Source organism: Zonotrichia albicollis, chromosome 3, assembly GCF_047830755.1.
Source record: "Zonotrichia albicollis isolate bZonAlb1 chromosome 3, bZonAlb1.hap1, whole genome shotgun sequence".
In the NCBI taxonomy this organism is placed as follows: Eukaryota; Metazoa; Chordata; class Aves; order Passeriformes; family Passerellidae; genus Zonotrichia; species Zonotrichia albicollis.
Genome location: NC_133821.1, coordinates 49,090,914 through 49,114,629, shown reverse-complemented (window position 1 = coordinate 49,114,629; position 23,716 = coordinate 49,090,914). Strand labels below are relative to the sequence as shown.

Below are 23,716 nucleotides of genomic sequence, written 5' to 3'. Positions count from 1 at the left end.
CCAGGAAAAAGCAACTACTGCAAAACCATATGGACTGATCTATAAAATAGTCTTACCCAAAGCTATGGACAACCACTGACAGCATGAAAACTTGTTCTTGCAAAACTCTAAAACAGAAGAATAAAATGGGATGGGGGCAGGGGTTGGTAGATTGTTTCTTTAAAAGATCACAAATCACCTCCAAGCTAACAGGAGGGGGAAAAAAAGATCCCTACAAGCAAGCCCATTTGTTCAGTGACTGAGCTGTGCAGAAATGCACACCAACAGGGGAAGCTGAAGCAGTTCTTTCCTCAGGGTGAGCTTTCAAGCTAGGTAACTGAAGTAAATAAAATGCTTTCCTAGCTGATTCCAAGATCACCAACCACCCTTAAGATGTCTCTCACAGGAGCAGAGATCCTTTTTCAAGGCCAGGAAAGCAGCAAAAATTACAAGAGATGCCTGATTCAGAGGTCTGTTCAAAAACCCGAAAAAATTCATTTTAGCTCTGCAGCCCAGCTGTAGGCCCCAAAACATTCTGCAAAGTCATTTCCAAGAAAAAGCTGGAAAGGTTTTTTACAAGAACTGCCATTTATGAGCTAACAGATGAATATGTATGTAACAAATTATTAGACATTTTGAGGGTCTTCATATTTCCTTTTTTTTTTTTTCCCTCCCCTTAAATACTCAATGTGATTTTCCCTCCCCTTGCAATACAGGGGCCTTATTTAGCCAGCCAGTAAGGTAAAACTCATTGCCTTCAGTAAGGTAAAACTCAGCTTGCTGTTGTTGCCCATGCAACGTTTATATTCCTTCTGTTCCTTCTTCCCTAAGGGTCGCTATAAACAACTGATTGAGCAGCAAACATAACCTGTGTATTTGAACTCCTACCCACTACAGCCTAACATAAAAAATGATACAGCTGACAAGGGAACCCAAATCATTCCCTCCCAGTCTCCTGCAAACACTCCCTCATCTCTCACATGGTCCTCCAAGAACACACTGGGAAAATGCTGTATCTCCTGCTGTGAAATACCAGGATCCAAAAAGCATGCTCAAAATGCCACATTCCTGCCAATTTCTGATTCTGGCAAGATTGGTGATACAGCATTGGCCAATGAAATTTATGATGCTTAATACTCCAACTTGCAGAATCAGCCAGTTGCAAGAGAGTTTCACAGGAACACAAGTAATATGCCAGGTATGACTTAATTAAAATCATTACACCTTATTCTACCTGGTGGATTCTTTCACTATAAGTCATGAACCATATATTTGACTGCAAGTAAGAGGTCTGGAGCCTGCAATAACCAAATCAGACTTCCTTAAAAGAGCAGAAACACATAATCAATAGTAAATGTGTTTTCCTCTTCAAAATGTTTCTGCAGGAGTATATCTGCTTTTTCTTAGAAATGGAGAACTGTGGTTTGTTTTTTTTTTTAAGGAGGGTTAATTTTACTACCAAATGAACTATTCCAAAAAGGTACATTTCAAGCTAAATTGAACTTATCATTTAAAAGGCTGGATACTGAAAAATTCCACTAGTCAGGCTGCAAAAACCAATTTTAGTATGTGCAGTAGCCTTGTGTCCTCACTGCATACTAATTTCCAGAGTAGCTTCAGTATTTCAAACCATGTAACTTTAAAATTTATCACTTATTTTGGTTTGTAATACAGCTTATCTTAAGACCTTTTCTGATTCATGCTGTTGTGAGTCAAAATGAGCTAAGAGATTTAAGTTCTAGGTCTTTTTGTCAGTCAAAATTTAAGTGAACATTCAATTCCAGCACTGTCAACTTGAAACACAGGAGTATCTCCCAGCCACCTCAAAGACTGCTTGGTCATTTATGGATCACTTACTAGATGGAAAATGACTACAACATAGTTTATCACCACAGAAAATTCTCATTTCTCTCTATAAAATTTAATATTAAATATAAAATTAGTAAACTACTAGCTTTTAGTTCCTGAAACTATGTATCAGCAATAGTATGTTTCACAAGCTCAGCAAGCCAATAAAAATATCTGCCAAGACCCCCAAAAGCCTAAAAATTAATTTCCCTTCAATACATATGGTTATAAATATGGCAGCATTTGAAATCAGTAGCTCAGAATCTTCAGCAGCTCTGAAATAATTCCTTTCTGTGGATCAATTAAAACAGTCAGGTATTTCAGGTGCATTCAGTCAGCTAAACGTGGTTTTCAATCCTTTATCACTCTGACTGCCACACAAGTATTAACAGTTTCTGTGTGGCTCAGGACTGAACAGTCCAGACATACATTTATAAAAATCCTCCAGAGCCCACAAGCAGTGGCAGAGATGTTATTAATTATGAGTCCCATCTTTCAGAAAACTATTTTTTCTTATTCAAGACAAACATGCAATTGAAGTTCACAGCAACTTTACCATAGAATGGACCCAGTGCTGTCACTGCTTCACTATCACAGTGTAGAAAAAAAAATCTAACAAAGAAATCATTACAATACCAACCAATCAATATAGAAGAAAATAATTTCAAAAAAACTGTCCAGATAGTTAAATAACCCCATACCAGAACATCCAACTCCATGAAATGCTGCCCTCACTGGAAACAATGGTATCAACCTTGTGCCACAGCACCTGATCACAGAACAGTACAGGAAGATTAGGAACAAAGTCACACCTACATCAGATTTACCAGACAGAAAAAATTAATATAATAATTTACATCAGTATTTACACCCAAACATTCAAGTTATATGCACTCACTGCCCACATGCCAGATAAAGTCACTCAATTAACAGGCTGTTCTTTGCTCCTGAAGTAAAATCCCTTCCATTTGTGCATTCAAAAATACCACTAGCACACTTCTAAAATTATATCTAAAAGAAAGAGCAGTTTGGCTCATAATTACATTGCCTATTTTTAGTTGTGCCAGGAATCAAAAAGGTTTCAGGAATTCTGAGATACTAATTAACCTTAACCTTTTATTTCTACTCAATCCTCATGTCATGCCTACAACTTACCTACAGAAACTTCTAGCCAAGTGTGAGAGCAACATGGCTGTCTGCTCTCCACACCTCTTCAAAAGCTATTGCATTCAGAGTTCACCTTCCAGTAACTTCAAGGCAAGCACACTGGTGAATTTGCACTATCACCCTGACTCTCAGGAAATAATTTCCTTTGTATATTTTTGCTGTTGGATTTTTTCTTCCCATTCAGTCTTATGCATGTTAAATAATTTTAACTGCTAGTTACTAGCATGAGAAGTGTATCATTATTTCCTTTTGCCTTGTGTAATCTTCCTTGCCTGCATTACTCAGATTCCCCAGTTACAACTCTGTTTCTAAACACCAGTGTTTACATCGTTTGCCACCATAATGCAAGTATATCAAGTATTGCTAGAAACCAAAACTCATTCTAGTGCACTTTCATGTCATCTAATTGTATTCTCAGAGAATAAATGACACACCACAGAAATTAACCTTCCTTTTATTACAATAATTTATAAAGCACATGACCAGTGAGGAGGAGATACTCAAGGACCAAGATGGAAAAAGATATCCAGAGAAGATTTCTAGAGAGAACGAAGAGGAAACTTATGTCAAATCAAGGAAAATTAATATAATTTATGAAACAAGGGAGAAATAATAAAAGAGGGATGGGAAAAAGCCCAGAAAAGTTGATCTAGGTTCAAAGTAGCAGGAACATTATGAAGAGGAAGGAGGAGAAGAAGAGAGGAAAAAGAGAGAGACTCAGGCTCCCCAGGGAAGCATCAAACCTGAGAGAATTCAACGAGAGTTTGGACAATGTTCCTGGGCACATGGTGTGATTCTTGGGGTGTCCTGTGCAGGGCCAGGAGTTGGACTCAATGATCCTGAAAGGTCCCTTCCAACTCAGAATATTCTATGAAAGACTCAGTAAGAAAACAAAACACACATTTCACATTTTGGCTGTGAAAATGTAACTGCTCCTCTGTAAATTATTTTGGGCTACTTTCCACAGTACTATACATATGTTCACTTCCCACAAACTTTAGTTCTTCACACATCAAAACATCCTGGTGTTTCCCAGCAACTGTGTCAAATTCTTGACATTTTTATACTGACGTGACATCTCCTCCCTGTACTGATTCCATCCATTCTTATCAAATTTTGTACAGAATTCTGTAACACCACTTAGGAAGCCAACCAATAATTCGATATTCCCATTTTTTTTCCTAAAGCCCATTTTCCTGTTGCTTCAGCTGCCAGTTAAACCATTCTATCAGGCCCACAAAAGCTACTGCCTGAATTCAGTCAGTGTTTTGCAGATCTTTCAACACCCAAAACCAGCCTAATGTTTTCTTCATTTCAAGCTATTAAGATTAGGACAAGATTTTGTCTGTCATGGAGGAATGTAGTGCTGAACTGACTTATGAGTCAAATTACATTCAAGAATCTATAACATGAACAAATGCGCCAAGAAAGCATAAATACTGTGTGTTGTGTTTGTTCCATGGCAAGATTGTGGCACTTAAATCAGAAAATTTACATAGAATATCAGATTCTACTAAGTTAAACAGTCTTAGAGCATTGCCTGGAGTGCTCTACTACTATAAGAGTAACAAGTTCTCTACAACAGAGAAACAGATTTGTGTACTTGGCCTTACCAAACATTTAAATAAGCTTTCATTTTTTCATGAATATGCTTAACACACACTTTAAACAGAACTGGCTTGAGTTGTAAGCAAATTTTTAAAGATATATTCAGTGTGCATGCACTTCAGTGAGTCCTGTATTTATCAAAACATTCCCCATTTACTGCCTAAAAAGATGTGAAAAAAGGTAGAAATTATATGACAGAAGCTGCTAATCTCTCTTATGAAAGGTTAACAAAAAATATCCAATCATCTATCAATAAATGCCTTCCTCTACCATAAAAGTGTAAAGTCTAACAAAAAAGTTTTGTTTACTATAGCTGGATAAGTGAGGGTACTGCCACATCCTTATTAACAGCTACACAGCTACCTAAATTTCATTCATATGCCTAATGTATGGTACTGTAGGCCATACAGAGCAGAGGTGTAGCCTGTGATTAACAATATCCATTTCAGTCCAAGTCTAGGCATGACAAAGGCTAATACTAAGCCAGAAAACCTAAGGAAAGTCACCATCTATAAAAAATTGAAATGGCAAACTGATCACTCATTTTAGGAATTACATTTGGTGATTGTTACCATCCAGTTGGCAAGGAATCCAGTACCTTGATTACTTGTCTCTATTTGGAAAACAATAAAATAGCATGAAGTCAAATACCTCTATCTTCTAAATATTCAATTAGTAATTTAAGTATTTGGTTTCAACAGCAGTGGTTCTTATTTTGTGCTTTCTCTTTTACTCCACGCTAAAGAGCCTTCCTATCAGTCTCAATCAAATTGCTAAATAAGACCCTGAGGAGCCATATCCACTATGGGAAACAACCACTTGCCTCTATTCTGCCTGCCAGAAGCCACCTAAAAAATGAGGAGAACCCATAAGTGCCAGGAAGTGACAGCTACTCGGGAATCACACAGGCAGGCTGCTTTCCCCCTGAAACAGCAAGCTCCAACTCCATTCCCACACTGAAGGAGACTCAATCTTCATGCAGGCACAAGAAAATTCCCACAAGCCTCAAACAAAGTACGGCCTTTCCCACAGAGAATTGCAGGCACAGTTGCATAATACTGAACAAACACACTGAAATGCAGTCCTGAAAACAAATTATTTCTGGTAAGCAATATCATCACAGCATTAATTCTTTAAAAAGTTAGAAATGTTACCATGAAAAAAATTTCAGGTAACAGTAGATTTTCATTATTTAAACCTTGCTTCACTACTTTGCTAGACAAAGTAAAATGCAGATAAATGTTTGCAGACAATTTGGTCAGCATCTCAAAACGATTCTGTGTGCAGTCTCTCCCAAGCCTTTCAAAACTTCTATTCAAATGCCAGATACAAACCGCTGTGAGCTGAAACCTGCTCAACCTTTCCGAACACAATTAACACTCACTGTGCTTCCCACCTCACAAAAGCTTGGGAGTAATTCTGCAGAAAGAGAACTTCTGCCATGCTACAGGATGAGTCAATTCCTGTTCAATAGACACAGCATTTTAATTTATAAACCAGACTTGTTTATACACAGATGTTCAGGCAGTGATTCAGGATTCCCTTGATATACTTTTTTCCACTACACTTCGTGCTACTTTTCTCTAATTTCAAAATATATCTAGATTCTCTCACTGCTTGCTCATAAGGATTTTTTCTCACAGGGAACAGACAGAAAAACAAATGTAATGAAAGCATAATATAAGCAGACTTCAACTAGCAGGGCTTTGATTACACTTCTACAGTTCTCAGTTTCCACTGTACTTAATGGCATTAAAAAGAAGCATTTTGTTAAAGTCAGTTATTTCTATATTTAATTAGCTCAAAAGCCAATTCAACTCAACTGCTTTCAGAACAAAATGACATATAATGAATTTTTGATAGCAAAGTTAATCATAGCCAAAGGCTTCAGCCACTTTTCATATTACACAGGAAAACTCATGTCTTAGCAGTGTTAAAATCTGCTCAAACCTCAACTTTGTATTGAGCCCACGTAGAAATATATCCAATATACATTGGGTATAGTCAGTATCTAGCCAATAAAGGGTAGAAGTATGTACGAAATAAACCATTTAAGAGATGCATTGCATCAGATATGTATCAGTAATTTTTTCTGAAAGACTAATATTGCCTTGTAATAATTTTTAAGGTCCTCAGGCACCTAATTCTTTTCCCCTTCAAAATAAAACCATTCTGCTCTTGAAAGTAAGAGCATTCCCCTGGCTGCTATGAAAATACTCTCGAAATAAATTATTTCAAATAAGAAGCGTTTGTCAAATCTTATATAAAACTTCAGGAAAATGTTCTCTTGTAAAATTTGCATTCCCATACATAACTACGCTAGTTGCGCCTGCATTCGTCACTACTGTCATTGTGAACTGAACATTTTTTACTTAAAGAAAAGATGTATGAGGGTAAGATTCCAAAGATAATACTCTAGAATCTATGAAGTACAAAACCCCCAGGAACAGGCTTAAAAGGAGTCTGCTGTCAGTGAGAAATAACATCTATTGCCTTCACCACTGTCTAGCAGAAACTCTATTTAAAAGAATTATAAATTCAATAATCTTTAGCATTTAATTATATAATTAAATCAACACTTTGGTAAAAGGACTTTTTTTTTTGTGATTTTTTTGGTCTATGCTAATAGCTAATAGTGTAAATTCTTGAAAGGGTCACTGGCTCAAATATTACCAGGGATATAACTCGAGAGGCCTCTGTTTTGTCTGGGGAGAAAGGCCACGCTTCAACCATTCTTTAATAAAAATAATAATAATAAAATACAGCTTTACAATTCCCCTTGTATTCAAAATAGCTAGTTACAAATGAAATTAAGGTTTTGAAACTGGAACAGAAAAGCCCATTTCCTCAGATACCCACTACTTAAAAAAAAATAAATTAGCTTACAAAAAAAATATTTTCAGCACATCTTATGTTTTACAATGAACCTCTAAGGAAGACAAAGCAGTATCGACCACTAAGTATAATCTTAAACACCAGTGCTGAAACAGCAGTTGTGATACAACAAATATGTGAGTTTACATTAACACTTGTTTGTTTAGAGTTGGTTTAAATATAAAAGGCCAGTTATTGTAGTAGCCAAAAATTAAGCATGAAAAAAGCCTCCCAAGCCTGATCAGTTTGAGAAATCCAACTTAATCAAGACATAAATGCCTATGAAAAAATGTGTTCAGAGGAAATGTCACTGTAGAAGACCCTGAAGTATATGAAGTTGTGAAGTTCTCAGGGTAGCATGCTAAACACTTTATTCTGAATGCCTTCAGTAATTTTCTATTCCAAATTTATAACCTGAATGCAGCAGATTCAGCACACATGCTGTACAAGCCATGTCCCAGACTCAGCTCAGGAGTGTGCTCATACAATGGCTTTTAATGGATAGTCATGGAAGCTGATGGCCATTCAAATGAATGTAACAGTCAAACACTTGCAGCTTTGATTTGCCACAGAAATTAACCAAGCAGAGCCCAGCATCTCAAACATGCTCAGCTGCTGCTCCACACTGTCTCAGTCAGTTTCCAGTAACTAGAAGTCAGTTTAATAAACAGCATCCTTAAGGATGGACATTGACAAGGGATTCTAATAGTTATAGTTATAAATGTAAAAGTAAGCATCTGATCTACCTCCAGAAGCTTCACCAGTATTGTCAAAAAGGGATATTTTTTAAATAAAAGGACAATCACTCTAGTCATGTATTATGAATACGAAATTGCTCTCACTTTCACATGTCTCTTTCCCCAGTCATTTAAAGTATTTTTTCCCCTAATATTCCTAAAGGTACTGACAGAGTCAAAAACCCCACCTTTGCAACTAGGTGCAAGATTTTTTCAAACTGCCATTCCAAAGCACCATTTGCCAACACAGATGTGTGATCATCAAACAGCACCGGCATGCTTTTGTGCAGAGCCATGTGTTAGAGGCAGCAGGCCTCAGCCAAGGAATTGACCCCTGGAATTGAAGAACAATGATGGCTGGTCAGCCTTCCATTTTGAAACACAGAACAACTTCATTTCCTTGCACATGCTCAATATCTGCATTTCAACATGTGTGCCAGCACCAGAACTTTCAGATTTGCTCACACATAGTACTTGACACAGAATATAAAAGCTAAGCATCTTATAATTAAGGTGGCAATAACAGGGCTTGCTCAACAACACAAAACAATGTATTATCTGATGTCACTAACACCACTTTATTAGCTAAACAGAATGTTTAAGCCTTTCCATTGAAAACAAAGTTTATCAGATGATATTTCAAAGCCTAAAAGGCAAAAAAATATTACAAATATGTAATACTACACAGCATTTAAATTTAATAAAATATCCTGATCACAAGACAGATAAATTTTTCCCCTCTGATATTTTCCTCAAACTACATGCAGGTACCAAGGACAGGGTTTTTCTAATTCCTTTTTAGTCTATACTATAAATACAGCAAAATGGAGAATTTAGAGAAATGGCATTATCTATTTACTATAAGAACTCTGCACAAGTCAAAGGTCAAGACTGCTACTAAGTGAGAGCATGTCTTTCATGAAACCTTATGTTTCTGCTTGCAAGGTAAGCAGGATTGTAGGAACAAGTAAGCTGGAACAAGTAGGTCAGAAATCATAAATCAGATCAAATCATATAATACAGAGTGAAGTGTAACAGACTTAAAGCTGCTACAGAAGATGAAGGCACAGAGTTCTTCAAATTTAGACCTGCTAGCTGCTTGTCCTCCTATTGAAAGTAGCAATTGTAAGAAAAAATATTCTGTATATCATAATGAGATGGCTTCCTTGTGAAGTAAAAATGAATTATGCTCTCTCATCACACACTGTTCCAGGGGAGATTCCTGTCTAACAGTAGAAAGAAATGGAAAAAACCCAACAGAGTTGACCAAGGCTGCCACAAGCCAGCATGCTGATGCTGTTGGGCTTCATACCCCTCTCTAAAGTGAGATACTGGCAGTGTGTTAAAGAGCACAGGGCTGAGGCACATCAATGCCTGTTTTACAGAATTGATGTAAGACAGGGGAGATGCAAAAAAAATGTTTTGCTTATTCATCATTGGACAGTCGTCACTACACACATCCTTTAACTGGTGTGCAACTTATTAGTTTTCTTGTTCACCTAATAAAAGATACATTCAGACTGAGCAAAAAATGCCTTGGTCTTAATAAAGTTACACATTCATTAGCATTTGATAAATGCCTGCAACCCCTTTCCCCTTCCCAATAATCTCCTTCAAGTACCCCTAGGCTCTAATCACAGTATTCTCAGTAATTAAGGTTTTGATTTTAAATTTGTTGAAAGCTGCCTAGAGAGAGATATTCTGATTACCAGCTGAGCCTCAACTACAAACAATTTGAGGCTTTCCCCTGCTTTCTGGAGAGAATCTGTCAGCAAGTTTAAAAGATGTGATGCCAGTTCAAGTATTTTGGCCACATGACAAGGATTCCTAATTCATTACTTCTTTCATAGGATCACAGAGCAAAGCAAAATTCTCTGCAGAGCATATCTGGATGGTTTGTTTTCCAGAATGTCAGTCTTAGTATTTTCTCTTGGATTCTGCAACTACTAGCAAGGCAGCAAAAGCACGTTGACAGTTTATTCAAGTATTGAGTACCATGTAGCTGTCACTAAGATTGACACTGCTTTAGTAATTACTCCTTCCTACAACTAATAAACTTTCTTTTATAATTAGCGCTGGGAAATCAGGTTTGCAGGTATAAATTATACTCACAAAATGCATCTAAAATATTAACCTGCATCTCTTATCTCTTCCAAATTTCAAAACTATTCAGTGAAAAAAAAAATCTAAAATACTGACTTTTCCAAACAACAGCAACTCTAAAAAAACCTGTAAGTATAATTTATCAGGAAAAGAGGCAACAGTCAACAGCAAGAAGTATACTCGTGCTTCAGACTGAGAGATGTCACTCATTCTTTCTTCTGTCTGCGATTGCCATGTCTTAAATCATGGCAATGATTAATGATAAGCTTCCAAATCATTATTTTTACAAGAAATATCTTATTGGTGTGCACCATAATCAAGTACTATGAAATTCTTCCTACTTCATCAACAGTGGTATTAGCACCAAAAAGTCTTCTCTGAAAAATGTAAACTAATGACCAATACAAATCACCTCAGGAAAGGAAATGAGTCGAAAATATTAAGACTGAATGGTATGAAAATCAGTTTTCTTAAGAAAATTATTTGGCACCAAACACTGGTTTACAATCTATATCATACTGCTTGGTATACAAATACCAAATTATGTTATAATATGATGTCATTCAAATATATTTCACACTAACTGCAGTATTATCTCATTAAATTTTCAATGGTCAAGAACTCTATGTTTAAAAATTACGAGAGAGCCCAGCTTTGAAGCTGTAATGGGCATTCAAGTGCTGACTGGATCAATTTCTAGTTTTTAATTTGTATGAGGTTTTATCTGATCTGCCATACTTGTCCCTGTTGAAGGTAGTTTTCCTTTCTTACTAAACTTAAATAGGTGACTAAGGTGGTATCAGTTCTTCTAGTCTTTTTCTTAAATAAAAGACTCCAGTAACTCCCACGGCCTAATCTTCTGTGAATTGTAAAAAAGCACAACTAAAAAAAAAAAGGCGTGAAGAATAGGGGAAATCAGTCAAAAAATACTTCCCCAGAAATTAAACCTGCCCAAGCTGTCTAGAGAGACGACTTCCCACAGGACAGGACAGGATTTGAAGCACAGTGCTAGGAGGACCCTACACCTAGCAGCACCTGGGCATGGTCCTAGGGAACCTGGACATGGTGCCTCTGCCTGAGGAGTGAACCCCCACCACTCGGTGATTCCCTAACTGGCAATTCACACACTCCAAAAACTACAACAATGGTAGAGTAAGACAAAGGACGGCGATCATATTCCACCAGATTATGAAAACAAGAGACATTAAATGAAATTTGAAGGTAACACATTTATAAGCTCTGGGAAGAAAAAGATGTTTCCCTGGGTAGGTATTAACTTTCTGTTGTAATTGTTACGTACTATATACCTATCAATAGAATGTATTATGTGGCTGATCATGCAAGGAAAAGGGGGGGGGGGTTTCTCCTAAAAAAGAATAAAAAGAAACTGTATTTTTGGGAACAAAGAGGAAACATTCAAAACTACAGTGGAGATGGTGGTGATGGTGGTGCAACTTCAGCAGCAGTAGCCAGAGGTAGAGAGAAACAGCTAGAAAATAAACCTAGAAAAACAGAGTTACCACGAGAGCAGCTTGACATTCAGGAAGGCTCTCTCATGCAGTTTGCCCATTCATATGGGCAGAGCATGCATATTCCAGGCCACGGCAAGAACAGCCTAATTACTTTGCAACTCCACCTGAACACAAAACAAAACCAACACAGTGCTTTTTGCTTCACTCAGAGAGAAGTGACTGCCAGAAATACATTTAACTTTTTTTTCCCCAATCCACACTCCATGCACAAATCAATACTTTGGTAATTCAGTACAATACAGTTATTAATAAGACCTTTGAGATGAACAGCTCTTTCCTAGAAAAATACATTTAATTTCTATTGGTACCTTTACCTTATGAAATGTGACACAATTCAAAGTTAATTATTACTTTAGAATACTTTGTAATTGCTAGTTAAGACTTCCAATTGCAGAATTATGGAGTGTGCACATTTTACTTCTTCAGGACAGCCACGTTATTTACTAAGCCTGTGTAAGACATTAGAGAACAAAAAAGCATAATAGTAAGAACACAACAAGAATGAGAGACATGAGCTTATTCTCCAGTAGAAAACAAAATTATGCATCTGAAACTACACTGCCCTTCAAGACCTTACCTTCTTTTTGTCCCTCATTGAGCCCTTCCCTCGGACCATTATCTTGCATCCTGTTTCTGCCTCAAGCTGTTTAGCTGTTAGTCCTCTGGGCCCAAGGATTCTTCCAACAAAGTTAAACTGAAAGAAAAAAATAAATAATTTCTAAAAAATCAATAAATAAAATTAGTTTGAAATTTAACAAGATGTATTTATGTGTCTAAAAATATCAAGTGTTTAATGGCTTAGGACAGCACACTAAATGCCTGAGGTTGAAAAATCAGTTAGGTACTGTTTTGTTTTCATACATTAAGTACCCACGTGACTCCAGCTTTGGGGATACAAGTCTCAGGTGGAACTAGGTCTTTTAGATGTAACATCAGGTAGTCTACATCAGCAGCAGCAGCTCCTAATTTCCTCCTCATTATGTTGTACAAGCTCTTACAGAAACTCTGAGCTGCTCCCTCACCACTAACGTGCTCATGCATAGGCCAACAAGGTGCACCATGGCAAGGAAACACACAGGGAGGGCTGGGCACTCAGTCTGGAAGGACATCAAAAATAACCCTTCTTTATCCACCCAAGCCTTGGCATTTCCTTCAGAAAAAACAAGTGAGGCCTCTTTTGTGTTTATTTTAGGCTTCATGGGCAACATTTCTTAAAAATATGGTGTTGTCATACATACACACACACACACACATATATATATATAAAATATTTGTATATATAAAAAGTTATGTGTCTATACAGACACAACAAAAGCACATCACTTTTTGTAAACTGTTTCATTTATTTAGTTGTACATACAAATAAAGCAAGCATTTCATGTTTAATTGGCTGACTTCAGCATACAGCCCCCTGCCTACACTCAACACAGTAATACCACCATTTAGCCATACATAACATTATTTCCTAGTTATTTTCAAGAGCTTTTCCTCTCTCATTATTTCAACCACACATTCTGAAATAATTTATTTATGACATAAATAAAAAAAGCACTAAGTGATGGTAGCATTGAGAACACAGAGCCTCATTCTGTGACAACTGCAGTGCCAAGATGAAGCACCAGTTCAAATGATAGATAAACTAAGAAGTTTCAGACTGAACATTAAATTCAAAGAAGAAATTAAAAGAACAGAAACTCTGCTGTAACGTTCTGCTCTGGATATTTTAGATCCTGGTAAACAAAGTTATTCAATGGAATTGTGAAGAAGTTGTTGGCTTTCATTTCCTCAGCTAATTAAAACTGGGCTTGAGTACTAAAACTCAATGTATTTGAAATCCTTATGAAACTGCAAAGACCAGAAATGATTTAAGAGTAAGCAGAAATTATGAATGCAAGGAAATTAAAGTTCTTTAAGAAAATTAGCAGTGTTTCACAGCAGCTAAACTATTCTGGGAATATATACTCCCAAAGTTATTTAGTATTGCAAGCTCAGAAAACAAAGACATATTATGAAGTCTGAATCAACCACAGGGAGGTGAGGGGGTGTGTAGTGAAGACAAAAGGAACTTGTGAACACACACAGAAACTGTGAATCATAAGAAATTAAAGAAACATTCACTAAGCTTTGATAAAGCAATGAACTAGCTACAAGTAATAAAGTTCAGCTGTGAAATATTATTAAAATCTTACATGTTACACATTTTGTTTTTAATATGAAAATTGTATCATTGTTTTACATGAACAGTATCTTGCTTTTCTCCACATCCACACTTCTGCACACTAAAACTTTAGATATCTGTGCCACTCCACTCATAATGCTAAAAGAATATTGCAAAGCTGATTTGAAATCAATACTTTAACCAACACAAAAGCTGACTATTGCTATATTCTCCATCTCCCAAGAAAAACAGTAATCTTTAATGTTTCATTAATTTGGACTATGAGTAAAAGAAAAATCAAATAATAACATACTTTGGATAAAAAAAATAAATAGAACAATACAGGATACAAAGAAAAAAAATAAAAAAGGGAGAAATCTGTATTACCCTGAAGTTTGCAAGTTTATTGAAGTATGCAACCTTTTCCTTCCAAACTGTACATATTAACACTTGGAGTATTTTTGTATAGCTGCTCCTTCCAAACAGCTGCCTGTTCCCACTGCCTCTCCTGGGCCCTAGAATTTGATGATATCTAAAAGCAGGATGCCTAGACCAGGCAGTACTTCTACTGAAATCTCAATGATGTTAAGTTACTCAGAACAATTAGATCTTATTACCTGCATTCTTATTAACATATCCCAGGTTGTTTCTTTCCCTCCCTCAAAAATTCAGTTCCTATGTTTAACATTCACTGTCCCCAAATACTCTTCTCCATTATCTCAGCCTTGATTTTGTCCCCTAGTTTTATATTAATATGAAACTTTTATGCCCCCTACAACTGCTCTACATTTGTGTAACAAATTTCATGTTGTTGACTTCAGGCACAGTAATTTCAAGACAGAATTAAAATTCAAAACTGACTTTAACAGCATTTGGTAATGACCTAATTTCTTTCTAAGCATACTTTCTATCCTGCCAACCAAATTTTCTTCAGTGTGTTAGAGATACAAGATGAAGGAGCACACTGCAGGACCCCACCTGGGGTGCAGTCTTAATCAATCATCAGTAATCAAGTATCATAGATAAAGCCAAGTATTGGTTTAACAAATGATCCCCTACCTTTTGTACCAATGTACCACTGTCAGTATTCAGTTTCTCAGATAACCATCTTAAAAGTCCAAGCTCAGAACTCATAGAAAATCATAATTCAGACTCTTTTGTTGCAAAGACAGAGTAGTGACCAGCAAGATCACAACTCAGGAACACAGAGTGAGCCTTCATGTTAGACAGTTTTGTCAGAGTCCAGTTGTATCTGCAGCTACTGCTTCTCTTGCCTGTCAGGCCAGCTAGACTATCAAACAGAATTATCAGAACAGGACATCTGACAAATTCAGAAGACCATTCTTAACATTTAACTCTATTTCTCGTGCTCTTCGTCTCATATTGTCACCCAGACACGCTCATCACTGCATTGTGTTCATCTATAAATAACACACCTGTGCTCAGGAATACTGTTTGTTCTAACATTTGTACAGAGACAAAGCTAAGAATATTTCCCCTTGATTTCCTGACATGTTTCTCACTTTGCATTTGACTACTGTAGGATTCACCTCATCCCCAGAGAATTCAGAAATCAATTTGACCAATTTAATGCTGCACTACTTGGAATGTATCTAACTTCACACATGTTGAAAAGTGGGATTGTGCTAAAAATTAAGCAGAAGTGGCTTAAGCTAAGATTAACTGCTTCCACATCAACAACAGAGAAAAAGCAATCAAATGGAGTCAGTCTCTCCTTCCACTATGATTAAAATCTCTCTACACCCAATATATTTATCTATGAAAAGTTTTTTACTAGTGGTTTTTCCCCAATCGTTTTCCTCAGTTTTATTTCCATGTGCTCAAATCTTCCTCAAGTCAAAATCAGAACTAATCAGAACAACTTCCAGAAGATAGTGTGACACACAAACACAAGAGCATCCTAAAAGCCAAGAATTACAAGTGTTTAGTGGAGCTCAGGTGCTGAAGTTCCATCCAGTTACTACACCCTTGTTGCTCTCCCTCTGCCTGCTTCTCTGCATCATCACCCTCACATTCCCTCTGCCTGCTTCTCTGCATCATCACCCTCACATTCCCTTACTTTGCCAACTTTTCACGTTTGAAGTTTTCAGCATGTACAAAACACTACTGGATCTTGCTGGTCTGTAAGACAGTTGTTGTCTTTGCTTGAGATGATGTCCCAAACACACATCCTTAAAGAAAAAAGAGACAGCATATCTTGGGAGACTGCACATGAGGATCTTTGTTAGTCCAAGTGTTTAAGCAGCTCCAAATGTACTGGGGGAAAAAAGATCTCCAAATCCTAATGTTTCTACTTACTCTGGAATATTTATGATCATTCTGCAGCAACCAGCGCTCACAAGAATCAACAAAATTTCCACGTGGTGACCTACCTAACAAGTCCACTGTATAAGAAACCCCCTGATAAAAACATCTTCTATTGCCTACATATAGAACAGCTACTTCCTAAGCAGACCAGGTACTTTTTTAGTCCTCACCAGTCCCCATGCCCAGAACAAAAGTAATGAAGAAAAGTAAGAATGAACCATGCTAAAGACTCAGAGCTGCTTAATAAGAGACTACGAAGAAATGTGTCTGGTTCTTACAGTATAGGAAATGCAGTGTTTAAGGATCTTGCCACGCACGTTAAAATCTGTGGAACTTGAGGCAGACAAGTACTAAATTTCATACTTCTGTTATGACTTTCGCATTTTGTGTTTTCCTTTGAAATATGAATATAAGATGTGGTAAGAACTAATTTAACTTACGAAAGAAATTCTTTACTTCATTAAGGGAAATGAATTTGAAAAAATCCAATTTGATTAAAATATCCAAATCTAGCAAGAAAGAACATAAACATATGCATTTGATTAAACAATTATTTACCTCAATTAAAAACTCATTTATTCTACAATCTTATTAGCAAATGTTCCAGTGACTTACTAAACATTGATTTTGCAGAGTCAGTTACTTATCACTGGAAAAAAGCCAAAAACAAGCTATTCTTCAAATCTATTTTAACTCAAGGAAATTAAGAAAAGTTTTCAAAAGCTTTTATGTTCTTAGGTACAATTTGTGTATTTGAGTACTTTTCGTACCTGGACTAAACATTATTTTAAGCAAAGTCTCAAGAAAAGCTCAGTAGTTCCTCTTTACAACAAAACCAAAAGATGCTCTCCCCTTCACGCTGACTTTAAGCACACTTTAAGATAAAATAAACTGCGAAATTCAGAGAAATATTATAAACACACAAAAAAGGAGCCCTTTCTTTACTCGTGATCCATGACAAAAGCTGAGCAATGTATCTGTCTTTCTGGTAATCCAGCATTTGGTTTCACTTTCTGATTTCCAGCTTACAAAAAACACATACATTTTATTATTTCCCTTAAAAAACCCCACTGTAATTACTACAACTGAGTAATGGCAACCATAACTGTCCACTCTTGATGATATAATTTAATTCTTAACCTCCTGCAGAAAGCAGCTTCAGCACAGTCATGTCATATATGGAAACAAGTCTCCATTTTGAGACTACCTTTACATATAATTTCCTTTTTTTTTTTTTAATCCTAACAGGACAAAACTTCAGGCTTCTCAATCCATTCACGAGCAGCCTTGCTTACCCTTACCCATATTCTTCCTAGTTTTATTTTACACTCTAGTTAAATGTTAGACATAACTGCCAGCTGAAAGTGGATTTTCATCAAGAGAGAAAACTATACCTTATATTCAGGCTTCTCCATGGTCAAATCAGTTTTCAGATTGCATATACTGGTACATTAAGCAAACTAAAGAATCCCAAAAATTTGCTTTAAAGTGTCCTGGTGGTTAGTTTGCTTTTTGAAGACATGGAGAGCAGCATTTCCTGCTCATTTCACTGTCATATGATTTTCCACACCAAATAAAAAGCATCTGAAGACCAGGACTCTGTGTGGTTCAGTGGTTAGAATATGTCATGGCTGCGAAGCAACTGAAAACGGGATGTTATAATGGGGAACATCTGGCAATTTTATCTTAAGCAGCAATGCTGGCAGTCAGTTTAGCCACTTCAGAAGAAACTTTCTATGTCTCCAGACTGCAGCAGTCATACTCCAAGACCATGTAGGAGATAACTTTATCTGACAGAGTCACAGGCTACAATGCCAACCATGGAAATGGAGTAATGAAGAGACACAAAGGAACTGCAAGACAATGAAGGCATTCAAAACAAAGCATGATGAATGTGTATGGCATTCACAATGGTGTTTGTTTAATGTGAGTACTCTTTCTGAGCAAGATTAACATTACTCCAAGGATTAATAAATTTCTTAACGATACAATTAAATTCAAGTATGCATTTTCATGTGTGTTTTTTATGAAGAAAATCAGCTAATGCATTTAATTGTAACATTTATATGCAAACAGACTGGAAACACTACAGCAGAAGATAAAAACCAGCATTATGCTGAAAAACAAATACAAGAATGGACACTGAATCCAATAAAGCTTTTACTGACCACTAAAATTAGCAAATTTAGGTGGTTTTTTTTTTCATTGATGTCTTTTTAAAGGAATATTGTTTCATGAAACTGGCAATACAGTTATTTTTCCGCATTTCTTAGAAAATCTTGCATTGGTCTCAGCTGAGTCTTAGGTAATCATAAAAATATAAATCAAATACATATGGCTGATTTGATTTTTTTATAGGTCTCTAACTTGAAACAACTATAAAACCACTTGAGGTATTAGAAAACAAAATACAGCACTTAACTGTTAGATTGTATGCTTTCAGTTAGGCAGTTTAGTGTTTAATAAAGAAAACAAAATGTGTAGAATAAAATTATAGCTAGATACCTTTGAGAATGAATTTCTGAGAAAGTAATCTGAAACATTTCATAAGAAAAAAATAAATGACAAATGGGTAATTTACCCTACCTTACACTGCATATGTTTTCTAGCAATAACATTTTCCAGTGTTTAATCCATTAGTATTTTGTGACCATATAACCATTTCCACAATGAAAACTTTATTAAAAAATTGGCTTTTGGTTGTTGCTTTTTGGGGGTTTTTTGTTTGTTTTTTGGGTTTGTTTTTTTGGAGGGGGGGAGGGGGGATGTATGGTTAGGATATTTTTACAAGCACAGTTTTAGTGATGTGTATTTCTGTACATGTACAAACATACATACTGTTAAGAGAACTAGCATTTACACCTGCATACATGCAATCTGCCAGTAAAAGAGCAGTTATGAATTAAATACATAACCTTTCAGGTAACATTTACAGCCCCCACCTCCTACTTTCAGTCAAAATTCTTTAAATTCTTGAAACTGTTGCCACTATCTCCCCTCATTCAAAAGATGATGATACCACTACATTTTTTTGGTAGGTTGGGATTAACAGAACAGAAAGTTTCCTTTTCCATGATGACAAAAAAAGGCATTAAATATATCTAAAGTTAAGTATTTTCAGTGATTCAACATCACACTCAACAGAAAACAGCTACACAGTTCTTGTTGAAGCAGTAAGAACTACTGTCAAATAAAAACAAGTGCATCCCATACTCAGTGACCACATTATACATTAACCAAAACCAAAGAAGACTAAGGTCACATAAACAGTCACTTGTAAACATTTCAGAAATCAAGAGGAAAAATTATAATGTTGCAAGAATAATGCTGAAATTGTGAAATCTTTCATTAACTGCATTAACGTGTAGTTCCAGCTCAATTCGGCAAGTTTGTAACATAGTTAAGAAAAACATTATCTGCTGAGATTTTAAAGGAATAAGAAGCTGACACTGCAGATGGTACTATCATTGTCAACACAGCGAACACAGACAATAGTAACCACATTTAGAAGTCAATTTTTACATACAAACTAACTTTAGATAGCTGTTAAGACTGCTAGTGACAACATGTGAAGTTGTTTCCTCAAGTCTCTACCAAACCCACCTACTACTGGTAATGGAAGAGTTGCTGCAGAAAACAATGCATGAGAAACATTCTCTCCTAAATATGGCATGTTTTCTATGCAAAATAACCAAGTAAAGGTCAAAGTACACATGTAGTGAATATCAGCATGACACATATAATCTGCTTATGTCAAATATATCCACTTACATTTGCTGTGTGTATCTGATATATACCATTCTAATACTATATCAAAGCTAAATGAGAACTATGGAAGCATTTACGTGATGAAGCTAAGTAGTAAAATAGAAATGCTGTGATGTAAATACAAATTACCATTAAATAATCTCTTCATCACTTAAACACAAAAATAAAACCATTAAGGTACTGGAAGACAAAATACAGAGTATCAACTGACAGAAAACTAGGATCTGTCACATTTTCCATTAGGTACTTTTGTGCTAGATAAACAAAATCAAAACTTCCAGCACATCTGCTGAACTACCTCTGACTTGACTTCAAGTGTGAGCAATTTAATCCCCAACATTAAATAAAAGGGTCACTACAGCTAAAATATTTAATGCAGTTCTAATTCCCTAAAATTTGAGTGGTCACAAAGAGGAGAACAACATCTTAGAAAGCAGATAATGAAAATATTTTTTTTCTTTTCCTTATTGTACTGAAATGGCTAAGAATAATTTTCAGTACATATTTAATGCACTCAGACTGTTTCCATATTTATTTAGTACACTGCATACATTTTTAACAAAAATTATAGGGTTGGGGGAATTTTGGGCTTTTTTTTTTTTTTTTTTTGTTCTAGTTCAGTTACCATAATCACTTTTTAACATCAAAGCCAGATAGTAACTTGTCTTGTTATGGGAAAGAACTGATAATTATTGTGGGAGTGAGAACAGCTTGGTCTAGTTCAAAAACATCTGTAAAATGTATTAATGCAAAAACAAAGGATATAAACATAATTGTAATATATTACTAAAACACAGTATTTGTGCAGCAGGAGAACAAAGTCAACATTCAGTGTTTTGAAGTTGGATATACTGTACAAAAAGTATCAGCCTCTGGAAGAAAATGAAAACAACACATTAGTGCAAAAGTTTTGCCTATTACTCACTTGCAGAGGTTCCAATGAAAAATCCAGCTAGTACCAGAGGAAATGAGTTCTCTGCATACAAATACCTGTATCTATTACTCTTTCCCAGAACTACATTGAAGTATTACACAACACAGTTAGTGTAGGAGTAATTTTGGTAACATGTTAAATTCCTTTAAATTACATTATATTTAACTGGCTCTTTAAGCAGAGCTTCTTAAAACAATTAGAACAGTACAGATTGTATGAGATGTCCAGAAAGGAAAAAACTCCAGAAACTTTATCAAACTTAGTAGACACTATGTGGAGCAGGAGAGAACAACTTCAATCTCTCTTGTAAGTACTGGGGTATTTCTGTTTCATGGCATGCATGAGTCAGTCTGCCTCAATGCTGTTTAACCTCTAACTCACCTCATCTAGAAAGCTGTGCCATCAGCACAATTCAACCACTGAATTGTTCACATTGTGTTCAGAACCGAATAAAATCTCTTGAATGAACACACACATGCTGCAAGCCCGCTCACAAAACTGAGCTCGGTGTTTAGCATTTGTTGGGCAGTCATAAACAGACCTTGCCCACACAGATCTTGCCCACACACGATCTTTAGTAAAAAATGCTGATAGAAATTTATCTATGTTTTCCAGTAAAACTTTATGAAGAAGACAGTAAACAACCAGTGATAAACAGCAGCACCTTGTGCTCTCTACAGGATTAAGAATTGCTGCCTTCCCTTCTTTGACATCAGCAATGCAGGTTTAATGGTTTAAAGAATGGATTATCATAAAAACTTTGGTCTACTTAAAAATTACTCCTCTATTATTTCTTACTGGTGATATTCTCTCAGTAACATTAAAAACAAGTGGTACAAAAATTAGAAAATTAGAACTTTTAGGATTTATAATATGACAGATCAGGATTTGTTTCCATTTAAGATTTTGCCATTTCAAGTAGTTCTTTTATTTATTAAAATCACAAGTATGACATTTTCAAAGGGTGACCCTGGGCCCTATTCAACTATTAAGTTCTCTTTGTTAGTACCTGTACTCTGGCACTGTAACATTATTTAATAAATGAAATACTACTTCCAGTTGTGTTCTGGCATGTGCCAAAAATAAACAGAACACCATACAATTTCAAATAAAAAACTGAGGTGATATTAAATGGGTGATTAATTTGAATAGAAATATTGCTTGCTACAATGAAAACTAAATTGTTTTTATGAAGCACCACCATACAATTAAATCCCCAGCACCACAGCAACATAATCATCTTAAAGTAAAAATATCAACTTATTGCATTTTATAAAATCATAAAAGAGTTAGGGTTTGAAGGGAACTTGAAGATCCTATAATTCCAAACCCCTGCCAAGGGCAGGAACACCTTCCCCCAGACCAGACTGCTCAGAGCTCCATCCAACATGGCCTTGAACACTCCCAAGGACGGAGCACCCACAGCTTCCCTGGGCAACCTGTTCCACTGCCTCACCACCCTGAGGGTGGGGAATTTCTTACTAACATCTAATTTAATTCTAACCTCTTTCAGTTTAAATCTATTCCCCCTTGACTCATCCTAAAAGACCCTCTTACAGCTCTCTTTGTAGGGTCCCTTCAGGTCCTGTAAGGGTGCCACAATTTTACATACTGTAATTCTGCAATGTTAGCTTTGTTGGTAGAGCTGGTAGAGTTGCCCACTACAGATTACTACAGATTATTTGCATTTGTTCTTGACTGAGCAGAATATCAGCCACCAATACAGCGATCATTCAAAAGCTCAGAATCTTTCTGATCACTGCAGCTGTAACCTACACAAACCAGATTATCCATGTGATGTCAATAAAATATCATTTTTTACCCAACAGACCACATCCTAATGCTTAAATGCTCCTTCCAAAAAAAAAACCCAACAACAAAAAAACATTAAAAAATATAGCTGGGATTTAGAATGAATTACTAAATCCCTTAAATCCACATAATTCACCTCTAATAACCTCTGCTGAAGGCTTTGAGAGCATGTTTAACTGACAAACAGCTTTACAAACCTCATGTAAATACATTAGACCAGATCTATAAAAAAATAAATAAATAAAATAAAAATCGGGCTAGCTTTCCTGGTCATTTTAATAATGGTAATACAGCTTTCTTGATTAAAGAACAAAGAAATATCAAAGCACAGATTAAAAGATAAACACAAACCAAAAATAATACACTGAAGGATAAAACTTTTTTCTCCTAATTCTAAACTTGCACTTTAAAGGGATACCTGAGTAAATTAAAATTAAATACTTGGTGTTGTTTCTGTTAGGTATTGAAAAAATCTAATGAAATATAATGATAGCTGGATATTTATGTAAATAAACTTCATTTTTACCACTGAAATTCTCATTAACATGACAGAACCATCTGAGTAGCTACACCTAGTTAGCTGAATGCATTACAACTAATCAGAGAAGCCAAGATACAGTTTTCTTTTGTCAACTGTTTGAAATAGGTATCTGTCAGAACTCATCATCAAAATATGGTCATAAGATTTCAGGACGTAGCAATTCCTGTATATACAAAACTCAGTATCTCCAAAATGTTATCTAGGATGCCAACTTAATTTTCATCCATTGAAACAACACTGAACCACTAAGACAGTCTTCCTGGAAAATGTATTTTCATCTCCTCTGGGCAGAAGATTCCACTTCAATTCTAAACATAATGTATACAT

The 23,716-nt window shown here is 35.9% G+C and overlaps 1 protein-coding gene across 10 annotated transcripts in view; it reads right to left on the bottom strand.

Annotated features, from left to right (window-relative positions):
• Positions 1 to 23,716, bottom strand: part of QKI (QKI, KH domain containing RNA binding) — a 171,468-nt gene that overhangs the window by 96,534 nt on the left and 51,218 nt on the right. For all 10 annotated transcript variants that reach the window (XM_074537362.1, XM_074537363.1, XM_074537364.1 and 7 more), the window contains exon 3: positions 12,426 to 12,542. In XM_074537362.1, coding sequence (XP_074393463.1) covers positions 12,426 to 12,542 — 117 coding nt within the window. The remainder of the gene's footprint in view (positions 1 to 12,425; positions 12,543 to 23,716) is intronic.